The 21,159-nt window shown below is 44.2% G+C and overlaps 1 protein-coding gene across 1 annotated transcript in view; it reads right to left on the reverse strand.

Moving 5' to 3' along the window:
• Window positions 1-21,159, reverse strand: part of LOC116995623 (fibulin-1-like) — a 46,843-nt gene that overhangs the window by 16,339 nt on the left and 9,345 nt on the right. The window contains exons 2-3 of the mRNA XM_033058479.2: window positions 15,011-15,110; window positions 7,266-7,401 (exon numbers count right to left, since the gene is read on the reverse strand). Coding sequence (XP_032914370.1) covers window positions 7,266-7,401; window positions 15,011-15,110 — 236 coding nt within the window. The remainder of the gene's footprint in view (window positions 1-7,265; window positions 7,402-15,010; window positions 15,111-21,159) is intronic.

The following is a 21,159-nucleotide window of genomic DNA, read 5'->3' on the forward strand; positions in this document are numbered from 1 at the left end:
TTGAGTCACCACTTGAAAAACCTCTATCTCCAGCTCATGTGCAATTTTAAGTACAGAACTTCCTAAATCTTGCAATATATGTGAAACACTGTATCTACAATTAATATAACTGTGTGCCCTGAACCATTTGTTCCAACCTGTATTTATTCTACCTGTGCATGATGCATCTTTATTTAACATATTGATAAAGAGAAAAGTTTATGTTTTTATACCTCAGCCAAAATGATGCAGAGAAAGAAAGTTTCAAGTGGTTTCCTAACTAGTGTGTTGGTTCTGCATGGCCTGGCTTTTGGTAACAGGAGGGCCACAGGGGCGGCTTCTGTGAGAAGCTGCTGGGAGCTTCCACCGTGTCTGGCAGAGCCAACCCCTGATGGCTCTGAAGATGGACATGCTGCTGGCCAAGGCTGGGCCAGTTAGAGATGATGGTAACGCCTCTGTGATAACAGATTTTAAACGAAAATCAAAACAAAGATAGTGGGGCAGTTTTAACTCCAGATAGAGAAGAGGAGGAGGTGACAACATGCGAGGGAAACAACATGGGGACACCAAGGTCGGTGCAGAGGAGGGGCAGGAGGTGCTCCAGGGGCCAGAGCCAAGATTCCTCTGCAGAATCCACCCACAGCCCATGGGGATCCATGGGGATGCAGAGATCCACCCACAGCCCATGGGATCCATGGGGATGCAGAGATCCACCCACAGCCCACGGGGATCCATGGGGATGCAGAGATCCACCCACAGCCCATGGGGATCCATGGGGATGCAGAGATCCACCCACAGCCCATGGGGATGCAGAGATCCACCCACAGCCCACGGGGATCCATGGGGATGCAGAGATCCACCCACAGCCCATGGGGATCCAGGGGGATGCAGAGATCCACCCACAGCCCATGGGATCCATGGGGATGCAGAGATCCACCCACAGCCCATGGGATCCACGGGGATGCAGAGATCCACCCACAGCCCATGGGGATCCATGGGGATGCAGAGATCCACCCACAGCCCATGGGATCCATGGGGATGCAGAGATCCACCCAGAGCCCATGGGGATGCAGAGATCCACCCACAGCCCATGGGGATCCATGGGGATGCAGAGATCCACCCACAGCCCATGGGGATCCATGGGGATGCAGAGATCCACCCACAGCCCATGGGGATGCAGAGATCCACCCACAGCCCACGGGGATCCATGGGGATGCAGAGATCCATGCACAGCCCATGGGGATCCAGGGGGATGCAGAGATCCACCCACAGCCCATGGGATCCATGGGGATGCAGAGATCCACCCACAGCCCATGGGATCCACGGGGATGCAGAGATCCACCCACAGCCCATGGGGATCCATGGGGATGCAGAGATCCACCCACAGCCCATGGGATCCATGGGGATGCAGAGATCCACCCAGAGCCCATGGGGATGCAGAGATCCACCCACAGCCCATGGGGATCCATGGGGATGCAGAGATCCACCCACAGCCCATGGGGATCCATGGGGATGCAGAGATCCACCCACAGCCCATGGGGATCCATGGGGGATGCAGAGATCCACCCACAGCCCATGGGGATCCATGGGGGATGCAGAGATCCACCCACAGCCTGTGGGGATCCATGGGGATGCAGAGATCCACCCACAGCCCATGGGGATCCATGGGGATGCAGAGATCCACCCACAGCCCATGGGGATCCATGGGGATGTAGAGATCCACCCACAGCCCATGGGGATCCATGGGGATGCAGAGATCCATCCACAGCCCATGGGGATCCATGGGGATGCAGAGATCCACCCACAGCCCATGGGGATCCATGGGGATGCAGAGATCCACCCACAGCCCATGGGGATCCATGGGGATGCAGAGATCCATCCACAGCCCATGGGGATCCATGGGGATGCAGAGATCCACCCACAGCCCATGGGGATGCAGAGATCCACCCACAGCCTGTGGAGGAGGTGCTCACACTGGAGTGGGTGGATGCCTGGAGGAGGCTGTGATCCAGTGGGAGACCCAGCAGAGAGAGGGGCTCTGCTTCCAGGCTGGAGCAGCCTGTCCTTGGAGGACTGCACCCCACGGGAAGAGACACCCACCCTGCAGCAGTTTTGGGAGGATTGCTGCTGGAGAGGTTCACAGAGAACTGTCTCCTGTGGGAAGGGACTCCACAGTCTCACAGGGGAAGGACTCCTCTCCCTGAGCAGTGCAAGAAAATCTTGGGTGACAAACTGATAAAAGCCCCCACACCCTGTCTCCCTGCACTGTCAGTGGGAAGGAGAGAGAGCCTGGGGGAAAAGGTGTTTTAAGGGCTTACAGTAGTTTCACGAATACAAGCCGCACGGATTATAAGCCGCACCCCCGGTGCCTCGACAATGTTGCTGTCTTTGTCAATAGATAAGCCGCACCCCGAATATTAGCCGCACTTTCGTTCGTCGCGAGAATCCGTGCGCAGCTTTCACAAATTGGCCAATTAGTAACAGGATCGCGGCATAGCGGGCTTTACTGGCTCGGGGCGGGGCCAGGAAGGCTCGGCCCGCTCATGGTTGCCGACGGGGCCGGGTGGCCCAGCTCAGCGCCACGGCTCGGCGGGGCTGGCCGGGTGGTGCTGCCGCCGCCGCCGCCGGGCTCGCTGGCCCCCCTCTCCCGTCAGCACCGCCCCGCTGCCGCGTTCGCTCGCCCGGCTGGCAGGGCTGCCGCCGCCGGGCTCGCCGCCCGCCCCGCTGCCGCTTTCGCTCGCCCCGCTGCCGCTTTCGCTCGCCCCGCGCCGCGCCCGCCCCGCCCCCGCGAGCGGCGCTTTCGCGAGCGGCGGCGCTTTCGCGAGCGGCGGCGGCGCGCGGCGGCGCTTTCGCGAGCGGTGCTTTCGCTCGCCGAGCGGCGCTTTCGCGAGCGCCGCGTTCGCTCGCCCCGCCGGCAGGGCTGCCGCCGCCGCCACCAGGCTCGCCGGCCGCCCCCTCCCGTCTGCACCGCCGCCGCGTTTCCTCGCCCTGGCTGGCACTGCAGGCCCCCGCACCGCCGGGCTCCCCCACGCTGCTGGCCCCGATTCTGCTGGGCTTCCCCCGCTGCCAGGCAGCCCCACCCGCCGGCCTTCCTGCTTCTGCCATGCTCCCCTGCACTGCTAGCCCCAGTTCTCCCGGGCTCCCCCGCCCTGCTGGCTCAGGCTCTGCCGCCCCCCTGCCCCGCCCTGCTGGCTCAGGCTCTGCCGCCCGCCCCCCACACTGCTGGCCCCGCCTCTGCCAGGCTTTCCCACCTCAGCCGGGGCCGGCCGGGCTCCAGCTTGGCTTGGGGCTGCCGCGGGCTCTCACTTCCGTGTTGGCAGCTTTTAGAATTTTGTTAATAGATTAGCCGCCCCGGAATATTAGCCGCACTTCCGGGTTTCCACCAAAATTTTGGTCAAATTGGTGCGGCTTGTATTCGTGAAATCACTGTATTTTACTTCTCATTATCCTCCTCTGATTCTGTTAGTAATAAACTCACTTTGTACCTCTAAACCAAGCCAGTTTTTCCCTTGGAGTGTTTTCTCCAGGTCCTTAACTCATGAAACATTCATTAAATTTTTGTCTCCTCTGCTCAGCTGTGGCAGGGGAGAGTGAGTGAGCAACTTACGTGGGTGCCTGGTGTTTTGCCAGAGTCTAACCACAACAACTGGTGTTTTTCATAACTGAGTTTTCCTAGTGACCTTCACAGCTTCTACACTGGCAATCTCAAAAGCCAAAATTTCATGACTGACTCACGAAAGAAGATGGAGAAGCTGATGAGGAGCATACTCAGGACTGTAGACCTGGACATGGTTCCACATATTTCACCTGTGAACTTGGAAAATCACCTTTACTTTCAGTTCTCCCACTGTAGAAAAGGAGCAATCCTAGCAGTGATGAGGAGACTTTAACTCATGTTCATGGTGTACTCTGGAATTCCAAGACACAAAGTAGCATGGAACTACCACTAGCATGATAATTTGATTGCAATGTTTCCTTTTTCACACCAACTTTCCTGGCAATTGGCCTGTTCTGAAAGCCTTTGATCCTTTAATCAGGAGTGCACTCTAACCTTCATATTAGTTCCATTCTTGAGGTGTTTGCAGCCATTTTCCAAGGGCTGCCAGCTGGCTGGAAGCAAGTTGTGATGACCACTTATTTATTTGCTAGAACCATAACTGATTTAATGGATGGTACAACCTATCACTTGTTATTATACCCTTTCACAGCCTGTAAGCCTCTGCTCCTTAAGTCATCCCAATAATAATATCAAACTTTTTTCCCCTGGTATTAGCCAAATCCCATGCAGCTTCAAAGCCATGCCTTGCTCCTCATGTGTGGACAGACAGTAGACAGCTGTGCCCTACCTGTAGTCCCATGTTCCCTTGCATGTCTTCTCACAGAGAGGAATAAAGTTACATGTGAGAAATTTGAAGATTTATTTTTGGTGTGATTAGGAAGCACCTGAAGTGCCTTAGATGAATAAAGTCCATTGATTATGTAAAGTTTACAGTAGTTTTACGATATTTCTTATTATTTATGTTCGGATTTAGGTGGCCAGTTTTGGTGTGAATCCTGTAGTAACATTGCTTTTGGTATCTGTCCACAAGAGGTCTCTCCCTCTCTGAAATCCATTAGATGCTAACCAAAAACTCACTAATAACTCAGAAGAATTTTCCAGAACTATTAAAAAACTAAACAAAAATTTAAAATATTTTCAACATTCCAAAGCAATAAAATTTTTGTGCTCACCTATTGCACACAACCAAATTATTAATGACAAAACTTTTGAGATAAGGATGTATCTCAACCCTTGAAAAGTACCTACAACAAATTTTGGGGGAAATGTCCAAGCACCTTAAAAGTGGTTAAATTTCTAGAAGCTGCACTTCTTTCTGGAGGGCTGTTGTGGTGCAGACTTCCAAAAAATAATTTCTACATCTCATGTACCAGCATCACATCTGGAAATCGATTGCTTTCTTCTGATGAAGATTTTAAAGATCAATCATTCATTTTGCTTTTTTTTTTCCCAAGGCTAGAAAAACAATGCTTCCAAACAACCAGAGGAGAAAATTCTGCCCATCATTTCCTATGCCTATTGCCTTTATGTATAAAAGCTAAGTTTTCAAAATATGGTCTTTTTATCTTCTTTCCAATCCCAAGTTTTGGATTCAAAAGAAGGATTAGCTGCCTCATTTACTGCAAAGGGTTGCAATTAATCCTACTAATCATTCTTTCTACTTCCTTGAAGGAGACAAAGAAGAACCAAAAGGCATGACCTAAGCTAAAAAAATGGACCAACTTAAGCAAAATGAGATTCAAGTTTGTTTACCACAGCAAGGCACAACTTCCAGATTCTCTATGTCTCAAGGTGATCAAATTTAAAATTTATTCAACGGAAAAAATGATGAATTGTTCACTGATATTAGATCATAAGTCATCTATATCCACCATGGATAAGAGATTACCTTCAAAGATACTCCTACCTCAGTGAAGTTGTTATGTGTAGGATGTTCCTGTTAGGGAGTGGAAGGACAGAATGTGACTCACAAAGATGAATGAACTCAGACTACGTTTATACTAGATTAAACAGGGACAGAAAGTGGGCTCACGGCATTACTCCACAATCACCTGTAATATTGGCAAGCTTGAAAGGCAACTAACACTCCATCTGACAAGGCTAAAGTGTGTTCTGAGGCAAACACAGCCCTCCTGCAATGTGTGTTGCAGGGAAAGGACAGCAGCTGTGTGACAGCTGTGCTGAGCCATTTCCTCTCAGGGCCAGAGATCAAGGCCCAGTCCAATTTGTGTAATAATAAAACTGATCACTGTCAAAATCTGCCATCTTTAAAGATGTTTGGTCATTTACAAAAACAGCATTAAGTCTTCTTCCTCATGCTGACAAGCCTACATAGGGAAACATCAGGCACTTGGTGGTAAGTGGTTCCCTTGAACAGCTGCATTCTGGTTCAGAGTTGCCCCATGGCATGTGGTTAAAACAGCACTGCTGTTAAAATCCTGTCTTTGGTAACAAGCATTAGGATCTGCAGAGTCCTCACCATCAGTCGTTGTTCATCTGCTCAGAGCCCTCCAAAGTATTGACACAGAGGGTGAAATATAATTTTGTACCACATTCAGATTAAGGAGGATGTGCTTCCCAGCAGTAAAGGCTGCCCACAGGAATTCCTGTGCCAAGACCAGGGCATTCCCTGGACATCATCAACAAGTGATGCATGGCCCCTCTGGGAGGCACAGCCCACCATGGGACAAGGTAATACGGCATGTGCGCACAGATTCAGGAGAACCCTACCATGTCAGCCTCATCACCATGTGTCATCTCTCTTCTCCTCCCAGTGAGAACCTGGATTACTTCCCAGCCCTGGACTCAGTGACATCGCACTGACAGGAGCAGATCAAGCCAGCATTTTCTAGAACATGAAACTTGTCAGTCAGGCACTGTCTCCCATACTCCGCACAGTGGATTTTTAAATTCTAACCGAATGAACTGCTTGGTGTCTCAAAGCAGGGGGAAGAACTAAAATCACTCTCATCTGTTCTCATCACCATGGAAAGAAATCCATAACAGGATCAAAGCTGTTCACAAGTGGTTCATGGTCAAGGTCATGATCTTACTGGTGGAACTTTCTTCCAAAAATACCTGAAGAAAAGTGTGACTATGCTCCATTCCTGGCAGTGAGAGACAAAGACAGTAATAAAGGTGGAGGGCAGGGCACAGATTAATTTTAGATGCCAACAACAGGCATTTTTATTCTGATATCGAATTCTGTCATGACAGATCTCCCCATCCAGCTGTAAATCAAAGTCATATTAACTTAGAACACTTACACAAGCTAGAATTTTAAGTACCCTGAGAGGATTAACTTCAGTCCTACCCTTTTGGACCACCAATACTGAAAACCAGTGAGTCTGATCTTAGGCCGTGGTGCTTTGGTGAAATCTGAAGTCTGAAATGCGTCTGAGTTTCTCACCCATCTGTCACTACAGCACTGATGGTCTCTTTTCATGCAAAAGTAGTTTTCTGGCAAATTACCCATTAAAGATTTTCTACCATATTACATTCTCCCCTCTGCCTCAGCTAAAATGCAATGTGACAGTCAGCTTTGCTGAACAGGGCTCCATTTCTCAAAGAGAAGGACAAAGAAAAAAAACCTTAACAGAGACATGAGGTGCAGGCAGGAAAAAAACTGTTCATGTGCAGCAAACCAAGTCTAATGACCTCCAGGGTCAACCCTAAATAACCTCAGTTCCACTTGTTAGAGACAAAAAGAGTACCTCTGATGTCTCACCTTGAAGTATTCGGCTTCACAGGTGGAATTTTTGTCGATGTGCGAGTCACACTCCTCACGCACGTTGGCAAATTCAACCCCATCGGAACAGGACTGCTTCTCCAGCTGGCTGCGGCAGCACTGCGCCTGGGTCATGCTGCCAACAGCAAGGAAGGAAGGGGAGAACAGTGTCACATGTGGGTCAAGAACAGATGATGCAAGATTTGACAATTAGCACTCATACTAGTTATATGGAAAGGGATCGCTTTGGGAACACTGTTACAACATAAAATCTGGCAGGAGGTAGATTGTCTGTGTGACATTTAAACAGAGTTTCATTGCTGATTTACCTTACAGTCTGTCCTAACAACCTTTTTTAACAAATCTGTAATTTCAGCCATACCTGCCTCAGGGCTCAGAGTTTTCAGGGTTGCATTCTGGCATGTTTTGTGACAGCTGGTGGCTAAGGAGACTGATGGTAGGGAAAAGGCCCTGGATCTCGTGAGAGCCTGCAATCCCACTCTGCCCTCACACCTGCAGCCCCAAATCAACAGGTATGACATGTGGAAGGAAGATCAGAGCATTGTTCTGTGGGACACAGGAGATAATGAAGAGAAATGAAGATACCAGGGGAGGTCACAGTGAGAAACAGAAGAGTGTATTGCAAGCAAGGGGAAAAGAAAGAAAAGGAAGGGAAAAGTATTACAGGGCAGGGAGATGTGGAGAGAAGACAGGATATAATTGTGCAGGAAACTTAGTCCAGTTACACTGCTTATTAAATCATTCTATTTTATCTCAACATTAATGAGAAAACTGGGGAAAAATCCGCATGAGGAGGTTTTAAACTCCTCCAGTCCAGTTGCTACTGTCACACAAATACAAATCCCAGTGAAGACTTTTCTCCACTCTACTTTTATGTGTAACTCTGCTTTGCTGGGTAGTTTTGTGGGTAAAGCTCTTCCACCACTACCTTCAGTTACAGACACTGGGAAACTGAGAAAAAGTCTCCTGTACTCCTAAAAATCCTCTATTTATTCCACTGTTGAAAATTTTTATAAGATCAGGGAGTAGGTTAGTGGAACTACTGAACTACAGGCTTCTCCCACCATCACCTGAGATAAGTGGTTTAGCATGCATCCCCTCTGGAGGAGCTTTCTTGCTCTCCAGGACAATAGGATGACCTTTCAGCTGCCAGGCAGTATGAAGGACTCCCTCAGCTCTAAAGTCAGGCAACTAAAAGCAGGTGACATGTGGCTACTGGGCTCAGATTATGCATCTTTACGCATGTGGGTGAGGCCAGGTTGTCAAGATACATTCCTGAAGATTCCAATTACTGTTTACAAGATTTTACATGGGTCAATTCCAACCCAAACCACTCTAGAATTCTGCAGTTCTGTGATTAGTAATGGTCTGACTGTGCAGTTCTCACTTGGATATAAACAGCCATGATATTTCAATGCATAGGAACAAAATCCAGGATAAATTCATTAACAAATTATTCAAAAATAGACTCTAAAATCATAGCAAGAAGTTAAGCCCAGGACAGTAACTTTATTTGGCAGGATATTTGAAGTTTTAGATATCTGATTCAGTTCCAGTTTGGAAGAATATGTAGTTTTTTTGTTGCTGAAATTCCCTCTGAAGCAGAATTTCCATTCCCTGCCCAGCTCTGGGGTGGTCTGACTTTCAGGGCTTTGGAAGCCTCTAAAAACTCAGCTCCAAGCCCAAGAGTGTGGGAGCTGAGACTTTCCAGCCTTTTTACCCCTTCAGATTCTCTTGAGGAGCTAGATATGTTAGCCACAGACAAGCAAACAAATAAACAAACAACAGCAGTCTTTCAGTAGATCTGTTTGATTCCTGGTGTTTCCTTGTTATTTCAAACACAAGCCAACTCTTTGAAATCTCTGAAAAACAAGCAAATTCAACCAAAAGAAGAAAGTTTCTTAAAATGTTTCCCACAGCTGTATTCATAAGTCATGTGGTCCACCCCAACTGTAATAAGGAATTAAACATCAATTGGATACTAGATTAAAATACCATTTGTTCATTCTGAGAACAACAATAAAATCACACTTCATTGCCCAAATCCTACAGCCAAGTTGCAGTGGTAGCAAATATTGCTTGAGAATTCTAAGCAGTAGAGTGGCACTAAGAGAGGCAGAAGTCCTTGGAAGATGGCAGAGAAAAGTGCTAGAAATACCAGTCTTGGTCTTCTTTTTCCCTCTGCACTCACCACAACCAGCTTGGCAGGCTCCAGGGAGTCTGAGATGAGCAGTGTCTCTCCTTGTCTTTCCTAAGTCACAAGGCTTGTAGCCTCGGCTAATGCATGCTCACTTTCCACTCCCCAGCAAGGTGAAAGCTGTATTCCCTGGCTAACAGGACATTTAGATTTGTCTCTTGGTGTAAAACCTTCCAGGTGTACCATTAACAGTCTGTGGACCATTACAGTATTGGTCTCTAAAAACAGAGAAAGTAAAGTAGTACCTTTCTATAAGCCTGTTTGTTCCTTTTTCAATTAGAAGTAATACTTTAAAAAGCCAAAAGCTGCTTTTTCTTTATCTGCCTTATTCTGACTTTCAATTAAAAGAAAGCAATAGAATTTTTCTGAAAATAAACAAGTATTCACAATGTGGCAGATATTGTGCAACACTAAATATTGAATCTTTAAGACTATGAGGCCTCATAACTGATATTCATTCAGGATATTTCAGGTAAAATAATGCACTTCTAAAGGATGAGTTTTATTCATGGCTCACAAGTGAACAAAAATCACCAAGACATTTAAAAAATCCTTATTCATTGTTTCAGATGTTGATCTAAATGTTATTTCTCTACTAGATAATTTGATTATAAATCAAGTTAAGAAATCCTGTTTTATATTCTCACTTTTCCTTTCGGTTAAAATTTAACCAATGTGGCTGATTTTCATTAATTGAATGAACTAATTGAATTAATTTCTGAATGAAAATCTACACACCCACTTACATCCACAATATTTTCACATTTGTTATTCTCCTGTCTAGACGATGCACAGATTTCATAATCACCTATTTTTTATTTCTTTTCATAAAAGCATTAAAATTTATCTTTTTGCTGAAAACAATTCTTGTCGATCTACTTTTTAATACCCTTAGTCTCTCTCATTCTACTTCCTTCAAGCTATGCTAGTGCTATTCATGTGTACAGTGGAAGGTCTTGGACAAAACATCAAAATTAAAAAGAATGATTTTGCAAAAACAAGCTAGGTCTTCCAGCCTTAGATTCTTCAGTCTGCATTCTTGCAACACTAATGAATAATGTTATTCTTGATGTAATTCCAAAAAGGCTACACATTGTTAAAGGCATGCAAATACCATATGGAGATAGAGTGTTTCTGGCATGGGAATTAAGTTCACTTGCTAAGAGCTCTGTGCAGGGGAAACTCTCCACTTAGAAAGGAAGACTTATTGGACAGGTTGAGTTCCAAAATTAAATGGCAGGTCTTTCCAGCTGTTGAGAGTTTAACCACACCACAAGATAATGAATGAATGGGAAAAGACCCACTGTGATGACAGTCAGAGATATTACTCATTAAAATTCTACACTTGTATTTACTGAGCCACAAAGACACAGAGATAAACACTGACATTGTCCAGAGAGATAATGCAATGAGATAAAATCATGTGTGGGGCAAGAAACCACAGGAGAGATTGCAGACATTGGGCCCAGAGCCTTGTTTCAGCTTAAACACAATGGAATTAAGAGAAGCCAGAGGGACTTTTGGAACTTGTTAACTTCACACAGGGTCTGGATCACCTTATGAAGGACAAAAAAGTAAGTATGCCTGTAGTTTGAACCACATCACACTCAGTAAGTGACACTGAGACTGATGGCAAATCCCTCAGGAACCACAAGGGACTTCAGGAGAAGAATACTACAAATATGCTGGAACCCAGAACTGTCACCTTTTTTCTGTGATGCATGGCAGATATGAGAATGACAGGGTTGGAAACCTATTCTTTCTTTACTATGGAAGAAATTTTCCCTCTGAGGGTGTTGAGATAGTGTCAGAGGCTGCCCAGAGCTGCTGTGGCTGCCCCATACCTGGAAGTGTCCAAGGCCAGGCTGGATGGAGCTTGGAGAAAAATGGGAGAGTGGAAGATGTCCCTGCCCATGGCAGGAGGGTGGAAAACTGCATGATCTGTAAGGTCCTTTCCAATCCAACCCATTCCAGGATTCTATGATTACTATAGATGTATTTTAAAGGGTTGGGAAACAGCTAAAGGGATGCAATTTTAACTCAATAAGGCAGTTGGTTCTTCACACAAACAACAGACTCTAGCGATGGGCTTCCTTTGAAGAAGGGGCTGAATCTCAGACACCAGTAAGTTATTACTATTCTAAACATATAATTCAAAACCAGCATGGAAATTCTTGTAAAATGTACTGGGGAAAGCACTCACATCCGTTCTCTTCTGTGTTGCACAGTCTTTGCACTGTAACTGCAAAAAATCCCCTTTACTTCAGGAACTTTATCAAACCTGTTCACTTCAGAATGTTTTCCCCTTATATTCATCTGCTAATCTTGCAAAATGAAGCTGAAATAAACAGGGTGAACAACTCCCCCTGGCATCAAGGGATGTGGCTTTCTACCCCTCCACTTTTCTAGACCACTCAAGTCAGATGGACAACACTGCACTGCACTAGATGGTCAGGGGATCCCAGCTGGGGTTTAAACAACCACAGGAATGCTGACATGTGGCCCCCAGTAACTCCCACTTCATGCAGGAGTCTAAGTAGGAGCCAAGTTATTTTGAAAATCTGTGACCAATAAGGCATTCTATTTTTCAATCCTCTAGTCTCATTTGCCTAGACCTCAGCAAGGGCAATGAATTCAGGTCTGTTCCCATCTTTGTGCAGCAGGAATAAATGTAGAATATCAGCGTCATTACCCTTACGTGTCTGCAAAAAGAATCATGCTCCCTCATTGCTCCTTCTGGCTCCAGTTACAACAGCAGTTAGGAGTTGAATTTGGCCCTGACCTTTGTGTCTGAAACGGCATCCTAAAGTGATTTTTTTTTGTACCTCTCACAGATGTGCCAGTTTGCAATCATAACTGGAATAAAATAATATTGATGGTTAAAAAAGTGCTCCAAGGTGCCAATTTTACTTAGTCATTTTTAGAGTGAAACCAAGATTCAGGATGAGCCTGCAGTCATGAATAAACTGAACTGAGTAGTTCAACCAAGGGTTTTGTCAAGAAGTGCTCATACCTCTCACAGAATACATGCCTTTTATTTTACTAGAATAATTTTCTTAACTAGACCTCAGTTATGCGTAAAAGCTGGATGAATCATTAGTGAGCTCTTTTTTCCAGTTCCTATAAAGTCCTAATGAGTCTCTAAAATTAAAATCTTTTGAAGAATAAATTATTTACAGCAGAATTTCAACTCGCATTAAATCAAATAATGATTAAATCATCAAGATACACAATAAATCTGATTTCCTGTTTTTCTTGCCTGTTTTGTCTGTAATTCTTATGACTCTTCAAGTATTTCCTAAATTGGCATTTATTTCCTATCTGTCAAGTCTTCTGTGCAAGAGACTGCTTTTGATGCCAGTATAAATGCAAAAGTCAGAAAACATGGATAAACTTCCCTGGAAGACATATTTTTTCTGTAATAAAGATCAACCCACCACTTCTACAATTACCAAGGTTAAATCGCTTTGCAATCCATTTGATTAGAGGGGAGCAAAGTAACGTGTTTAAAATGCAAATTTCTCTATGAAGCTGCCTCTCAAACTGCCAATTGTTAGCTCCATTAATTAAATGTAACAAGTGCATGTAGCAGCACAAATAATTCAAACTATCGTTGACATAAAAAGTACAAATGCCACAATAACATAAGAGATACAGTAGAATCAAAATCTTAATTAAACATCTGCCTTCATTATTTCACTTAGTAGATTACCAAACAGAAATATCCTATCAATTCTTCATAGGATTAAGAAATCTGTATACTAACTGAAGGGTTCTATTTTCTACAGTCAAATACATTTCATAGAAACACAGAGTGGTGTGGGTTGGAGGAGACCTTAAAGCTCATCTCATCTACCCATCCTTCCATGAGCAGGGACACCTTCCAAAGTTGCTCCAAGCCCCATCCAGCCTGGCCTTGGACACTTCCAGGGATCCAGGAGCAGCCACAACTTCTCTGGGCAACCTGTGCCAGTGCCTCATCAGCCTCACAGGGAAAAATTTCTTCATAACATCTACAGTAATTTCACGATTATAAGCCGCACCTGATTATAAGCCGCACGTCCGGGTGTCGGCAACTGCCTTGGGTTACAATACAGAGTGTGATAAAAGGTATCTATTCTATCACCATCTGTTGAGGGTGAGGGCAGTGATCCTTATCTCCATGGCAGATATTCTGCTAATGGGCCATCCATTGAAACCAGGCAGGGCATTGTTCTTTATCTTTTCACAACCCATCCTTCCTCCAGCCGGTCATTTTCTGCTAATGGCCATTGAGTCCCACTGTGGGACTGATAAAATTACTGCATCCCATTGGAAGTTGCTCCAGCCAGGGGGAAGAGTCCAACATTTCTTACCAAGATAAAAACAGAGGTTTTGGGACACTAAGGGAGCCCCTTTCTCCACTGGACTCCGGAGGAAAACTGGATTTCTCCACATCACCACTGGAGCTCCGGAGGGAAACTGCACCTTGTACAGGAGCACTGCTCCAACTGAATCACATCTGTCACTGCAGGAGGATGCAGCCACCATTTAATGGGACTGCTACCAACACCCTGCCTGACGGGGTGTCAGGCTGTACTCTGACTTTGTCAGGGTTTGGAGTTTGTTTCTTTGTAGTACTGTATTTCTATTTTAATTTCCCTAGAAAAGAACTGTTATTCCTAATTCCCATATCTTTGCCTGAGAGCCGTTTGATTTCAAAATTATAATAATTTGGAGGGAGGAGGTTTACATTCTCCATTTCAAAGAGATGCTCCTGCCTTTCTCAGCAGACACCTGTCCTCCAAACTAAAACAGCAACTTTTCATTCTTTGTCCATATATATGCCACACCTGATTACAAGCTGCACTTTTGAGTTCAGACCAAAATTTTAGTCAAAATGGTGTGGCTTATAATCCAAACCTACTCTCTGTCAGCATGAAGTCCTTGTGAATAGTCTCTCTCCATCTTTCTTGTAGGTTCCTTTCCTAAGCTGGACTAACTAGGAATCTCCTCGAATCGCTCTTGAGGGAGCTGAAAGTTTGAGTCAACCAAGGACCACAGGACAATTACCTGTGTAGCAGCACAGAAGGTCGCCTCATGTACATACACACACATGTACTTAGTCAAATCATTGATTAGTCATGTGCAGGGTCTGCTGGGTTTCTTTATAAAAGTTTGCCCAGAAATGTGCCCAGATTCACAACCAGCTTGGTGACAGCGCAGCCACACTGAGATGTCCTGACTGCAGGGAGAGCCCAAGCCCTGCGAGCAGAGCACAGTGGGAAAATCTCTGAGTAAGAGACAGTATGTGCCACATGGGTTAGGGCTGGGTGAACCTACACTAGACTGACAGCAAAAATTAAAAGAACTTATGGATGAAAAGAAGGCACTCAGAAGGTACTCCCCAAGGCTACACATGGAATTGAAAAGCTGGGATATAAGAGTTGGGTGCTTCATCTTGTAAGTTGGCTTTAATACCTGCCATTCCTATGGTTTCACATCAGAGTATAAACTGTGTGTTAATAGATAATATGTAACTATGTACCTGCATTCTCTAGACTCGGATATTAACGGCAGAGAAGCACATAGTCTGTTTTTATTTGCCCATTCAACACCCTTGTCACAGCATTCTTCCACTGACAGATCTGCAGAAATGAGGAAAAAGAGAAAAACACAATATATTTAATACAACCTTAATAAATGGTATTGCATCTGCCAGTTAAAAAAGCCCAATCAAACACAAGCAAATCAGATTTTCCCTCCATGACTCACAGACAGAACAGGGCACCCATACAAAAAGCAGCAATGGACAAACAAAGCACCTGTCAGGACCTTGCAATAAAGCCCAGTGCTGGAGGTTTTCCTTCTTGGTGAAGCAAACGGCATTTTCTCCTAACCTTCCAAAAGACAAAGACACAGCCTAGGGACTGATACACTGGCAGAAACCAGTTCAAATATTCCTGCCAAATAAAAGGATCTTTGGGATTGCACTCCTTTATTATCAAAAGCAGCAGTAGCAATAAACAACCTTTTAAAATCCTGAAGAATACAGGAAAAAAATCAAATACCTGATATGAAAAACAGATGAATTTCATTACAAGAATTTTTGCAGAACTATTTTTTCCTGAGATTATTATCCAGTTAATCTGTTTTCAATTTTGTATTCAGAAGTATGTCTGTAAATGCAAGAGTAGAGAGGAACAAAAAGGTACACGGTATTTTGATCACTTAACATACAAAAAAAAATTAATCCTGTTAACAACTTATACCAACACTGAAATTAAGGTGAAAACTACTCTGAAGACAATTATTTGTGTAGAGTATATTTTTGCAAGCTTCTAACTTAATAAAACTGAATAAAGTTAATGAACTGAAAAGCACTAGAGGTTTGCTTCATATTCCAAGTGCAAAAGTTCACTGCACAGCAGGTGTATCAGAACTTGGAATAAAACATGAGTCACATTTTTCTATTAATTATCTTGTAGTCTGAGCACTGAACAGCTCCTTGTGTAACAAATATGCAAACTATGTAAAAACCCTATCAGGTTATCCAAAGGCTCAGGTTTCTAATGATTTCCTAAGTTTTTTGACTGATGGCCCTGACAAGTTTCACCCATGAGTGCTGAGGGAGTTGGATGATGATACTGACAGGCTACATACATAATCTTGGAATGCATGGTGAATGAGAGGAGTTCCTGAAGGATGAAAGAGAATAAGTGTCACCCTGACTTCAAGAAGGACAACAGAGAAGATCTGGGAAACTACAAGCTGGTCAACCTCTTATAGAATCATGGAATCACTCAGGTTGGAAAAGACCTCTGAGATAAAGTCCAGCCTGTGGCCGATCCTCCCCATGTCACCCAGACCAGAGTACTGAGTGCCATATCCAGTCACTCCTTGGACACCTCCAGGGATGAGGACTCCACCTCCACCACCACAGTGGGCCATCCTTGCCAATGTCTGAGCAACTTTTCAACGAAGAAATTCCTCCTGATGTCCAACCTGCACAACCCCTGGAACAACTTGAAGACATTCAGCCTTGTCCTGTCCCTTGCTCCTTGGGAGCAGAGCCCAAACCCCACCTGGCTGCGCCCTCCGGTCAGGGAGCTGTAGAAAGTGAGAAGGTTCCCCTTGAGTGTCCTTTTCTTCTGGCTGAGCCTTTGCAGCTCCCTCAGCTGCTCCTGATACTCTAGAACCTTCCCCAGCTGCATTCCCTTCTCTGGTCATGCTCCAACCCCTCAATGTCTTTCTTGTAGTGATGGGCCCAGAAGTGGACACAGAACTTAAGGTGTGGCCTTCTCCAGTGGGAAAAATCACTGCTTTGGCCCTGTTGGTCAAACTATTTTTGATACAGATCAGGAGGCCATTGGCTTTTTCTCCATTGCACACTATTCTCATTCTCTGGGAAGGTGGTGGAGTAAATCCTTCTGGAAACAATGTCCAAACACATGAAGGACAAGAACGTGGCTGGCAGAAGTCAGCCTGGATTTATGAAGAGTATATTATGCATTAAGCATGATGATTAAGCATATGATTAGTTAATTATCTCACAGCCTTTGACAAGGAGGTGGCTGGTTTAGGAGATGAGGGAGCTGATGTTGTTTCCCACGACACGAGGCTTTCGGCACCATCTCCTATAACATCATTACACACAAGCTGACAATGGACACTTTAGGTAAGCAGACAGTGAGGTAGCCATGGGGAAGCAGCGCGCCCTCCACCAGCTCAAGTCTGGCAGGAGTGGCTGATGTACCAGAGGGTCATGCTGCCATCCAGAGGAACCTCAACAGGCTGGAGAAATGGACCAACAAGAACCTCAGGAAGCTCTCCAAAGGGAAATGCAAACTCCTGCTTCTGGGGAATAAGGCTTATGCAGCAGTGCACACTGAGGCCCTGCCAGCTGTAAAACAGCTCTGCAAAGAAGGACCTTGGTGTCCTGATGGACTCCAAGCTAACTGTAAGACAGCAATGCACTTTCCCAGCAACAGAGGCCCACCCATCCTAGACTTCATTAGACAGAACATTGGCAGCACACGGAGAGATGTGATCCTTCCCCTCTGCAGAGCACTGATGAAACCACATCTAAAGGTCTGTGTCCAGTCCTGGGCTCCCCAGTTCAAGAAAGACATGGACTTGATGTACTGAGTCCAGTGCAGGGCCTCCAAGACAATTTATGCACTGGAGTGTATTTCATATGAGGAGAGGCAAGAAGAGCTGGGACTGTTCAGTCCAGAGAACAGAAAGCTTAGATGAGGATCTGATGGTTTTTTATAAATACGTGAGAGGAAGGGATGAAGTGGGAGCCAGACTCCTCTCCATAGTGTTCACTGACAAGAGACACTAGACACAAGTTATACCATACGAAGGTCCATCTGAACACAAGACAACATCCCTTTACTGTGAGAGTGCCTAAACTCTGAAGGATTTAAAGAAGTCCCTTTTAACCTAAATGATCCTGAGAGTGATTACTTAATGAAAAATAAGTAAGATCCTTCCATCTGTTTGTTGCACAGAGGAAGGCAAATCTCATGTACTTGCATTTTATGGAGAAGATAAAGTACAGAAGGATGAAATGACTTGCCCAAATTACATATCAAGCTGGTGGCAGAACAGGAAGCACGTATGATTGTCTCATCTTTAGTTTTGGCCCAAGCACTTCTGAAATGAACACATTTCAACAGGCAGCCACATTATAGACAAGACTACATCTTCACAAATTACTTTCTGCAGAGTTTGGTAAGGACAAGTATCTGTCTCCTATGGTTACAGCAGTTACAAAGCAATCATTCTCAGGTGCTCCTGAGGTAGGAGCCTTCCATTTATCTACATAGCCACCACCTAACTTGTTGCCGTTATTAAAATAAGTTGAAATATTTAAAACTCTTCATGATCAATCTGACACACATCAGATAGAGTTTGTATCAGCTCAGCTGGCAGATATTCACATGTGGGGAACGCAAAAGCAGCTAAAAGCACATAGAGAAGGTAATTGCCTCCAGTAATTCAAGGTTTTTTTGCAGGGAACAACCTATATTGCCAACCAGTGATCAAAATTCAAAGCAAAAATGAAAGCGTTAAGCAAGATTTTAGGATGCATCAGTCATTTTGAGGTAGGTACTCTTCAGGCAGTTATCAATTCTACAGTGCAAAGCTCTGTAGTATTGCACAGAATTCTGACTTTCCCTGCTTAGGAAAGATTACATCAAAATGAAAAATGTGTAAATAAAGATTAGAAAGACGACCAGGTGGATCAAAGTCCTGCTAAATTAGGAGGAAGTGGGAGAAACAGACCATTTTAAGCATAGATAAGGAAAACCTGTGAAAGGACATAGTTCCTGTCAACAAACATTGCAGTATTATAGTATTATTACAGTAAACAACAAACAGAATTATGGGATCAAGTAAACCAAACATGTTTTAGTAAGAAAATCATTATACTTACAAGCAGAATTACATTTAAGTGTTAGTTTATAACAGTGCTCTGTATTCTATGACCCGGGTCATTCTTCTAGTCTTACCAAAAATAATGAGAAAAATACTGTCATTACTGTGTCAAGGTAGTATTTCTCTTGAATTTCTCAGTGTGTCCAGAATTCATGCCAGTGACTGAAAGCTAAGTGCAATTTATAATACTTCAGATTAAACCAGTCTAGTAAATAACTCCCTGCATGAAATCCATGCATTTGTATCTAAGCTCTTCTTTGGGAATAGGGACCCTGTCTGGGGCCCTCTGGCTGACAAACATCATATGCATCAAATTTCATACAAAGGATTACAAATAGCCTTATTTTTAGTGCTGCTGTCTGCAATCAATCTTAAGTGTGTTGAAAAATGATACACATTTAACTGAAATGCAGAGCTGGCTACAGGTTTTTGCAGGGCTTTGTACACATGAGTCTTTAGCCAAGTTCCTCCCCAGAAGGACAATCCCTGGCTCAGGACACCAGCGCTTCCCTCCAAGCCCTGGCAACACACCTCTACTCCAACCAAATAACCCAAGAATTCAAAGCAGGCCAAGCTAAGCAAACTTGTCTGAAGGAATGCATCCACACAACGAAGGATCACGGAGAGTTTGTTGAAGGAGAACTGCGGTCCAGACCCATTGTTTTGGTGACATCACAATTCATATCCTCTAAAGATCCTGCCAAATATCTCCTGAGAATAGAGTGAAGTGAAAAACAACAGTAAAAAAAGCACTCCACCCTCAGGGCCATTCTTCTAAAACACAACAATCAAACAGTGAAAAACATTTTCTCTTGGCTTTGTTTTAAAAAAGGTAATTCACATGCAAATCCTTACTCTTTCAAAATCTCAGTGTGTGCCTCACATATTGGGTGTCAACTTCTGCTTGCACTAGAAGTGATTCTATTTGGGCATTAAGAGTTGCTAATGAGTGTTTAGAAACAGGACAGTTTTCCCAGCTGCAGTTTTGTTGCTGATTCAACTATACACATGTGCACATTCATGTGGCTCTCAGTTGGAAATCCTTGAGTAAAAAGTTCATACTGAGGCCATTTGTGCCTTCTTACACCCTCTTCAGGGGACTAACAGCACAGAGGGGCTGTGGCCTCTTTGCAGCCTCTCCTAAGTATGAGCTGGTACTGCAGGGTGGGCAAAGAATCAGGCAGTGGAAGCAGAAGGTAGAAACTACTCCGATTATGACATCTCAAGGAATTTCACTGAAAAGAACAGGTTTTATTTTCCCTTGACTGTAACCATATGTCTCTGACTTCAGCTGGTGGGTTCCTGGCACACCTCAGAGCTGCAGTGCCAATAATGATCAAACAGGAATAACAGTACTGCTCCACTGAACCTGGTGCTCCTCCAACAATTTTGCCAAGTGTACAATGTTTCATGCAAGTCAGCCAGAGAAATCTCAGGCATCCTAAAGACAAAGCCCTTATGGGAAATGCTGATGACATCATCTGTGTTCAGATTAAAAGTGCCCTTTTATTTGTGGGGAGAAACCCTACCAGAAAGTTGCAACATACAAGAATACAGTGTCAGATCCATTTTGTAAAATTGAGAAATGCTGGTTCAGCCTTCTGGTATCACAAGACAGAAAAATATGAGGATAAACCAGAGCTCTGTTAATAGGGGAGCATGTTAACTCCATTTTCATCAGATACAGTAATTTTGCATGCTAACTGATTCGTTCAGAAAATCCCAGGTTTATTTTGGATAAAATCCAATGCAGCTTTATCACTTCTTTGCTCCTGTACAAAAGTTCATGCAGCAGGGCATCCAAAAGAACTTGAGCTCTGTTAGTATGGTAACAGCAAGGAAGCCTATGCTAATGGATACCTGGTGTTTGATGGATTTTAAGAGAGATTTCAGGAATATTGGGAAGGAGACAGTAAAAACACAGCTGGAGCTAAATTCTCTGATTTTACAAAATATGTCATGAAGAAAATCTATTAGATAGGGCATGATTAAGGTCCAAAATATTATGTGTGCATGATGCATTCATATACTAGTTCTGAACTATGTTTACACAGACATGATGTATACAAGCAAAGGTTGTTTTTTAAAAAAAGGTAGTTTGCTAATTTTAACAGGATTGCCATAACTTGTGAGAGTTCAAAGCAAGAAATGAAGTTAATATCTGCATAACCTTAGACTTCTATGATGCAACAATTGCTTATCAGCTGCTGCAGTGAATATTTTCTGCAAAAGAAAAATAAACTGAAGAAC

This window comes from Catharus ustulatus, chromosome 4 (genome assembly GCF_009819885.2).
Source record: "Catharus ustulatus isolate bCatUst1 chromosome 4, bCatUst1.pri.v2, whole genome shotgun sequence".
NCBI classification, from domain to species: domain Eukaryota; kingdom Metazoa; phylum Chordata; class Aves; order Passeriformes; family Turdidae; genus Catharus; species Catharus ustulatus.